Source organism: Blastomyces dermatitidis, assembly GCF_000003525.1.
Source record: "Blastomyces dermatitidis ER-3 genomic scaffold supercont1.5, whole genome shotgun sequence".
NCBI classification, from domain to species: Eukaryota; Fungi; Ascomycota; class Eurotiomycetes; order Onygenales; family Ajellomycetaceae; genus Blastomyces; species Blastomyces dermatitidis.
Window position 1 is genome coordinate 1,168,724 of NW_025544778.1, and position 9,985 is coordinate 1,178,708.

Genomic DNA, 9,985 nt, shown 5'->3' on the forward strand with positions numbered 1-9,985 from the left:
TGAAACTGTAACTACTATTCTTTTATTATCTTATAAAAGAACTGTAGAAAAGATCTACTGAAATCACTTAATATTTCTAATAGAATCTGATGAGATGTAGTAATTAACTTTACTATTAATCTATCTAAGAGTAAGAGTTATAGAGACATTCTGATCATTATAAATTAATTAAGTAAAGATATAATATTAAAATCTTATAATAAGATAAATACTGAACAAGTTACTAAAGTCTTTCTACAGAGTCTGTTCTATCAGATATATAAATTACTGAGATTTATAGTATTAAATTAAGACTGTTAATTTATGAGTACTTTCTAAACTAGAATCTATCAAGTTCTCAAGATTATATACTATCTATTAACTATTTATCACTCTGAGACTGATAATACATCAGAATAGATAATTCAGACTGTAAAGAATTATCTTTATAAGTTCTGTAATTACTTATAAGATGATTAATATAATCTTCTTCTACATACAGAGATTACTATCAATAATTAAGATATTATTTCAATAGAAATAAGTCTGTTCTTTCTTATATATAAATATCATATAAAAGTGTTAAATCTTCTAGAGATTACACAGTTTATACTGAACTCTTACAGTTCAATTCAGATTACTGATAATATAGTAATAAAGCTCTGAGATATCTGTAATTAAACAGAGATCTTCATAATAACTATGAAATAAGATTAAGAGAATTAAATCAATATTTACTGAGATCTCACTGAATAATATAAGATAGAAGATCTAATATAATTAAATCTTAAGAATATATAAATTATACATTCATTCTATACACTAAATTACTGCTATATTAGATATAAAGTAATAAAAGTTCTAAGTAGTTATAACTATTATCTTGACATATTATCAGAGATTTATAATATATTCTACACAAGCTTGCTCTGTTATACTGTTATTAATCTGTTCTCTTCTCAGCTGATTTCTGACTGACAGTTATCAGACATCATAGAAGAAGATAATGAGCTTGAGTGAGAGATTGAGAATATTCTTGATAAGAGATCTCACAGCTGCAGCTGATAATATCTTGTGAAATGAGTCAGCTATAATTAACTGACCTGAACTTCAAGTTTCATATTATCTGAAACAGCAGCTCTTGACTGATGAGAACTGCTTCTGAAAAGAAGAGGCTAATATAAGAGGCTGCACCTGATTAATCATATAGACTATTTCATTACACTTCACAGATTTCATATACACTCTGATTCTCAGTCACTATAAACGCGCGTATATTCTTCCGCTCTGAAGCTCCACTGCGTACATCATCATATATGCGTATAAATATTCATCTTAATCACTGATTCTCACACTTTCTCTTTCTTTTCTTCTCTAATATTTTTATCTTTGTTATATAAGATCTATCAATATTATATCAATCAATTCAGCGTAGGCCTCTTATACTATCTATCTATTTAATGTGTCTATTTTTAAGACTTTATTCTCTTTTCTTTTGTCATAATATTGTCAAATAATTTCAAAGTATTAGAAGGTGTTAAAATACTGTAATTTATAAATAGTTTTTATATTCTGAGTTAAAGTTTTCTGATTTTATATATCTGAAATTGATAAATGTATAATAGTTAACTTTATAGATATTAGAAAAACTCTGAGAAGTAAAAGTTCTTGAATAGATATTATAGTCTCTTACTGTATATATCTATAATTGAAGAATAATAATAATAATAATAATAAGAGATTTTTTCTTACTAAGATTTTTTTAAATATAAAGAGTTTTTAATAAGTATTACTATAGTACTGAGTTTGATTTTATAAAGTTATTCAGTAAAAGATTTCATAGATAAAACTTTAAAAAGAAAAAAGTATATAAAAAATTCTGTTTTTTATAATCTTTTTATCTTTATTTTTATTTTCTGTATAATTAATAGAGTTAGCAGCTCTTGATTATATATAATTATATAAACTGAAGTTTATATTTATCTTTTTATTATGAATACTTCTAGTAATTATCAGTATATATTATATCAAGCTATAAACTTTTAAATAATTATCTGTAAGTACTTATTTTTACAATTAGTCTTTTACAAAATTTTCATTGAAAGATACTTTTAATTTTATATGTAGATTTTACTTTCTAGTTATATAGCTACTCTGTTAAATTGTAAATGTTTTCTCAGATAAAGTAATGTTAAGAAAAGTATCAGATTATCTCTCTATAAGTTAATTACTTCTACTCACACACTCACTGCAGCTGTTAATTTATATAATCAGTGATTACAAGCTCTCTATAGAAAATTATATAGTAGCTTACTTCTTATAATATCAATCAACTACTCTAAGAACATTTTATCATTATATTAATTATATTTTTGATTAAATAAGAAAATAATATAAATAAAATTTCAGTTAAATTTCAAAATAAAAAACTGTTTCTCACATATATTATTCTTCACTTCATCAAAGAGTATTATTCATGAATTATAGAGTTTTTTCATTTTTATTTATGTATTTTTTTTTTTTTTTCTGATGCAATAATAATACGAGGGAGAAAGAATCCCACCCGACTGAAAAAATGGCCCCGAGATCTTTCGCCATTCTAAAAAAGCCCCGCCTTAACTAATGCGGCTACTTCTTCTGATCCCATGGACTTGAAACCGCCAGTCGAAAACTCTTCGTGGGCTGGCAAAAGCAAATTTTTCCTTTCCTGCAGCCACCTCCCTACCTTTGGCTGTTCAGCGGGAGACACGATGAACTCTCTCTAGCGTCCCATCCAGCCGCCATCGGCGCAGATGATTTCCCCAGATACATAACTACTGGCTTCACTGGCCAAAAAAACCACCACCCCCTTGAAGTCCTCTGGGGTCCCCCACCTGCCGGCGGGAATCCGGGAAAGGATGGCGCTGCTCCTCTCTGGATTATTCATCAGCGCGGTGTTCATCTCCGTATCGATATATCCAGGTGCAATGGCGTTGACTGAAATCCCCTTGGACATCCATTCGTTCGACAGCGCCTTGGTTAGCTGTGCTACCCCGCCTTTTGACGATGCATATGCCGGAACCGTGATGCCTCCTTGGAACGAGAGGAGGGATGCCACGTTGATAATCGTTCCTCGCCGGGCAGACTGGAAGCTAGAAGCATCACGAGACAAGAGATATGCGCCGAATTCTCGACAGAGGGTAAACACAGACGTTAAGTTGACTTGGAGAACCTAATCGCCAGTCAGCTTCAGTCAGGGTCTTGTGAACACAAATTAGCACTGACAACGTAAGACGCTCAAGGAAGGCCGATGGTAGGGTAGTTTGTAACATCCAGATGCGGGAAGGGTCCCAATGGCAGGCTATTTTGCAACATATGATCTGCGCAACGATGTCCGCTAGGTTTCAAACCGCTTCACCGGACCGCCATCCCGGGATATATGTGCCCGAACATATAGATAAAAAGGGGCGTCTTGACAGCAGGAAATCACAAGAAGACACATAAAACATAGGGCAGCGACCCGTTGTCGAAAACGAACAACCAAGCCAAGAAAACGCATATGATATCAACTCACCTCATTCCAATCGTCATCCGGGAAGCTCTCACTCGGATGCCTTCTCTGGACCCCTGCACAGTTCAACAGAATATCCACATTTCTCCTCTCCTCCACGATGGCGGGCATTATTCCCTTGACGGAATCCTGGTCGGCAAGGTCTGCAACATGTATTGACGCCTTTCTTCCTGTCCGACTAATGATCTCATCGCGAGTGCTGGTGTCTTTTTCGTCTCGCTAAAAAAAACAAAAGAGGGGTAAAGTAGTTAAGCTAGTTAGCAGGGGGGTTTATAGCTGCAGGTTGATCACTTGCTGTATCTCTTTTGGGCCTGTGATAGATGGAGTGGGGAGGGGGGGGGGGGGGGAGAGAGTGGATGACGAGGCAAAGTTGCAGCCATTCTATTGATTTTTCCCTGGGTCCTTCGTCTTCCCTCGCGAAGATATATAATGAAAGTAGATCCCGTCCTTCGTCCGGAGAGAGAACAGGACGTAGGAGTAGGAACAAAAGAGGCATAAGATGGAGAAGGAGGGAGAAGAGCAACCAGCATTCCTCTGACCTGCTTCTCCTCCATTTTCTTCCTCCTTGCTTTCTTTCTTTCTTTCTTTCTTTCTTTCTTTTTTTTTTTTTTCCTGGGAAGTTGGCAGAAAGGAGCCAGGCGATCAACTTGTGCCAAATGTACTACAGCCTCGAGGATTCAGGTGACTATGCACCTCATCCCATGACTATTTTCTATAAGAAATGCAACTGCTGGTAAAGGTCGTTTTCCAAACAGGCATTTGTCAACGAATATAACCATCCCTTCTGGAATGGGAATTGGTAGATCAAATAGGCAATAATAGAACAAACGGTAAGTGTTCACGATAAGGTAAACAGGACAAGATCCGACAAACAAGATGGAGAAAATGGGAACGGCGATGATACATAGTTATCATCACAGCTCTCAACTTCATTGCCTCAAACCGATGATGGAGCATCAACAAACTCAGTTCATCACAATTCATCTGTGACGAAGAATTCCAGAAACATAACATAACCAGTAATCCTATTGAGAAAAAAAAAAAAAAAAAAAAAAAAAAAAAAAAAAAAAATTCACTCACCTGCACAAGAATAATATCCGCCCCTGCCTCCGCCAACGCAAGCGCCATCGCGCGTCCCAGGCCGCGGGTACCACCGGTCACCATGGCGGTCTTCCCGGCCAGCGAGAACAGCGAGAACACCGCGCCCGCTGAGGGGAGACAGGGGCCTGTTTCTGACTGTTGTTGTTGCTGCTCCTGCTGCTGCTGGGGCTGCTGCTGGGCAGGGTCCGAGGTGGAAGAATGTGACATGATTTGTTAGAATATATTTTGATTGCTGTTGATTTCGGTTCGGTACAATGAATCTTTAAGGGAATAGTGGTTGCTGTATGTAAATGTGGCCAGCTAGCTAGCTGTGAAGAATGGGAGGTTGATGATAATAATATTTTGATAAATGTGTTTTTTCTTGTGTGCCTATTTTCCTTCCACGAAGAGAAAGACTGGGGGGGTTTTCGGGATTGGATCCTGGGTTTCTGATGGCAGATCCGGGATTTAATAGTTAGTAGTACGGAGTAGTTATAGTTACAATAATGTAACGTAATCAAACCACCTAACGCTCGTTTCTGTTGGGGGTCCCGCGGTTGGTCGGCCCTTCTACCAGCAGGCGCTGGTGGTGATTGAGCTCTTTTGCCCCAGTAGCCTACAGGTTATGAGACCGTTGAGCGTGAGCCCCGCTGTGGTCAACATGCATGGGTTCGATCCCAGAATGGACTTAAAAATTCCTAACAAATACCCTTGGACATTTTAACAGTGCTAAGAGACATCCCAGGAGTGTGCCCTAGAAGTCCCGTGAGCCCTAGGACTGACTGAGTCCATTATTAAAAGAAGCCATTGTGGGGAGGCCACTGAAGGGAGCCACTGAGGGGAAGTATTGTACTCTGTGATAGCTGGTCCGAGGGGGGGTGTTGAGGGTCCTGCGGTTGGTCGGCCCTTCTACCAGCAGGCGCTGGTGGTGATTGAGCTCTTTTGCCCCAGTAGCCTACAGTTTCCACCTAACGGTGTCAGAAAATGTTGGTGATTACTACACCTACCCTAGTCACGTGCCACCCCAACCTATTCATTTAGTGTAACTCGTGTAGTTAGATTACAACACAACAACATTATTCTTCAAGAGGTTATGAAGCCCTCTACACAATGAAAAGCTGTAAAATAATGTGCAATTGACATCTTCATGCATTGTTACAAGTGTGTCTAGATGATTTATTAAGTGATTGAACTCATGATTAATCTAAGATCTGAGAGAATGTCTGACTTAATAAAAGAATATATATCTTCAAGATAGAAAAATAAGAAAACATCAGAGTAGTAAATACAAGATCACAGATCACTATTAATATTAATAATGAATTAAAAGACAGCTTCTGAGATGTTTGAGCTGAATGAAATTATCACAGAGAAACAGTCTGATAAGTTTAATATATATAAAGATCTGATTAAAGATATCAGTGAGATGTCAGATAATGTAGAAAATTCAAGTGACTGAAATAATAATAACTCTGTAAGTGAGAAGACTTATATAAGACTAGAAATTACAAGACTTCAGCATGAAGTCAAGTGAATAAAGACAGATAGAGATGAAAATGAAGAGCTTAGTACAGATTTAGTAAACTATTTTTAATAAAAGAGTAGAATATCTGCATTAATAAAGATTTTTAATAAATTCAGAGATTAAGTAAGATTTATAAAGAAGTCTGTTATACTCACTAACTCTGTAAATTATTCTATATAAAAGAAAGAAATTCTGCTTATAGTAAGATAATCTGAAATAAATGATATTTTTAATAATAAGTAGATTAATTCTGATGAGAATGTTAGTATAAATATGTAATATTTTTAATCAGAATAAAATATCTAATTATATAACTATATATAATCTGCAATTACTCTGTAGATTAAATCTCACTTTATTATACTTAAGAAGTCTTAACTATCTACTTATTCTCTATAATCTATTATAGAGAATAATTTCACTGAGAGATCTACTATCTGCAGAACTTATCTATTTCAAGAATTAATTAAGATAATATTAAAATCAAAGAGTTCTGATCATGCATTTATTAAACATTTAATTGCAATCAGAACTGATTATATCTGATTAGAATATAATATCAAAGATTTCATATTTTTTAACAGACTTCTTACAGAGATTAGTAAAGATTGATTGTCTTTTATAAAGAATTAAATGAATGTAATAGAGAAGAATGAGAATGCTAGAATACTTAAAGATAATTTTATAAAATTATATTAAGATATTCTTCTATAATTATCAGCTACTGATGAATCTCTTATCTCTGATAAAAAGATCTCTGTAAATAATACTCAAAATAAGAAGAAGAAGAAGATCTCTGAGAATAAGAATAAAGATTTCATCAAGCTGAATAGAAAGAGTAATAATGCTATTAAAATATATTATCATTGTCAGAAGATTGATTACATTCAAACAGATTATTAATTGAAATTCTCTGAAAAATGCTCTACTAGCTGTAATAAGAACAAGAATAAAGACAAGAATGTGAAGAATACAGATACTACTTCTGTTCACAATATTATAAAGTAAGTATTTTATATTAAGAAAAAGATCTATATAAGTAATCAGATAGAAAAAGATATCTGAATTCTAGACTCTAAATCAGATACTTATATCACATCTCACAGAGATCTTATTATAATAAAATCTCAGAAGGTGAAAGTAATGTTGAAAATGACAGACAGAATAATAATCTCTGCTACAGTTATAGAAGATATGAAGATTTCAGTAAAAGAGACAGATATACTGTTAAATGATATCTGCTATGTTCTGAAGTTAGAAGTGAATCTCATAAGTATAAATAAGCTTATACATCAGAGTTATATCTATAAGTAGTTAACATATGAAAATAATCATACTATATTGATTATATCTCTCAACTGCATATTCTCATTTACAGCAAGATTAAATGAGAATGATATCTATGAGATAGAAAGACTGATTATATACAGAGACTTGATCTGAACTTATGATAATGCAATGACATTAAAAGCTAGAATATCTAAATCTCACAGATATTGCAAAAATAGTGACAGACTCATATCTAGAAATAAGAATTATTAATTAATAAGCTTTATTATTCTGCAAAGTCTGTGTTCAGATAAAAATAATATATTCAATCTTCATATCTATAACATAAGCTGTTAAGTCAGTAATGAGATTCTTCATCAATCTGACAGAGAGTGAAAAAACACTTTTCAACAGAAATGATACTCTCACTAGAGAAGGTGTAAGTTATTGATTAAATATAACAGATAATACAACCTGTTTATATAACACTGAATTAATGAATTATAATTTGATTGAAAAAGAGAAAATCATGATGAAATATGTTAATTCTACAGTGAATATAGCTGACAGACTTATCAAGTCACTGATAAAGTCTGCATTTGAAGAATTTGTCAAGAGAGTTGACATTCAGAAAATTGAGAAGAAGAAATAATTGAATAATAATAATAATACAGTGAATCAATGAATTTTGTATGTATTTCTTGATTTTTACAGTTATTACTGTACAAACATCTTTTCTAATAAGAAAATCAGAGTCTGATTCATGTAATTAATTATTATTACATTTTTGAAAGATTTGAGAATAAGAGAGGCTCTGAGTGACAGCTTATTATAGATCACAGTGTAGTAAGAGAGAGTGTTAATAATTACTATATCTACTCTAGTCACATATTATCTCAATCTATTCATTTAGTGTAACTCGCGTAGTTAGATTACAATATAACAATGTTATTCTTCAAGAGAAAACTTGATCTCACTAAGTATGTCACTTGATCTCATTATATAATCATGACTCTGACCTCGCATAATATAGTAATAATCAGTTGATAATTGACTTTCAATCTTTCAATTCACTTAATCTTTCAATTCACTCATTCTTATTCACTCAGTTCATTTATCAATCAAAGTATATATAGCTGATTCATAATCAATTAAATGAACAGACAAATTCATATGAAATATAAAGAGATATTTTACAGAATTTTAAAATATATTAAGATAAAAATATTTAATAATTAATTTTAAATTGATTTTAAATTGATTTTAAATTGATTCTGAATTGATTATTAATTAATTATAATAATAAAAATAGATTCAATCTATATATTTAAGTAATTAATAATTGATTGAAAATTAGTTAATAATTAATTCAGTGTAAATTATATAAATACTTACTTTATTATTAAATTCAAGAATAATTTCAGTATTATTAATATACTTACTGAGCTGTCAGTCTACAGTAGATTATATAACTATAGATTTACTTACTTATTTACTAGATAGCTAGTTAACATACTTTATATCTTAATATGAACAAGTTCTATACTTAACAGATTATATTATTCTTAGTTGAATAACTTCTGTGTTTTATAAGCAAGTTATCTATTAATTAGATATATAGCTCTTAATATATTATTCTTACTTTCAGCTCAATTACAGAGATAAAAAGCATTACAATTCTTTTACTTATATTTTAAAATAATGAGTTAAAATCTTCATTAAAAAGCATCTGAAGAAATAACTTAAATACTACTAAATAAAGTCTCTGAAGAAGAGCTGTATCTTGAGATGAGATTCTATTTCTATTCTTAATTGAACAACTCAGCTGAAGTATGTGAAGATAATATTGATATTAAGAATGATACACATTATGAATTATCAGAATCAAATCTTAATTCATTTCAATCACTGTCTTAAACAGTAATTAGAAATACTATATTCAGTTTTAATTCTTGTATATGAAAAGCTATTACTACAATGTGAGAAATGATCAGAGAAGTCTCAGAGTAGCTTGTATCTAATATGAATATAAGCAGCTCTAGAGACTTAACTTCTGCTTGTTAATTAATATCTACTTCTAATCTCAGTATTCTAATTAATGCATTATATAAACTCAAAGCTGCAGACTTAGATTATAATGAGATATTGAAAATTGTAAAGAAGTAATGATGTGCTTTATTAAGAATTCAAATCTCAGTAATAAGTATCTCAATCTCAAATACTGTGTCTGTGTTTCAGAACTTCAAAGATGAATTCAGTCATGTGAATCTAAAGCTCAATAACAAGCTCATGAGAGTCTTGAATTATGACACTTGATATAGAGAAGTCTTAGCTAATACTATTCTTCTAAAAGTCAGTGATATTTTAAGAAATTATAAAGAGAAGCTGAATTCTTCTTTCATAACTGATAAAGTGAAGATTTGATGATATAAGAAGATCAAGATATGAGAATGTATATAAAATAATTTAAAGACAGACTCTCAGATTCTAGTTCAATTCAAACTTAAGTAAGTAAATGATAAGAATTTAATAAGAATGAATAGAGTATTCACTCTCTGAAATATTTTAAAGTTAAAGTATTA

The 9,985-nt window shown here is 31.8% G+C and overlaps 1 protein-coding gene across 1 annotated transcript; it reads right to left on the reverse strand.

The window, feature by feature from the left end:
* Window positions 1-2,371: 2,371 nt before the first annotated feature.
* Window positions 2,372-5,140, reverse strand: BDCG_04874 (2-deoxy-D-gluconate 3-dehydrogenase). Its single transcript, XM_045420519.1, has 3 exons — window positions 4,610-5,140; window positions 3,533-3,748; window positions 2,372-3,190 (listed from the first exon to the last, which is right to left on the reverse strand). The coding sequence occupies exons 1-3, from the start codon at window positions 4,835-4,837 to the stop codon at window positions 2,741-2,743; spliced, it is 894 nt and encodes a 297-aa protein (XP_045276611.1). The 5' UTR covers window positions 4,838-5,140; the 3' UTR covers window positions 2,372-2,740.
* Window positions 5,141-9,985: the final 4,845 nt, after the last annotated feature.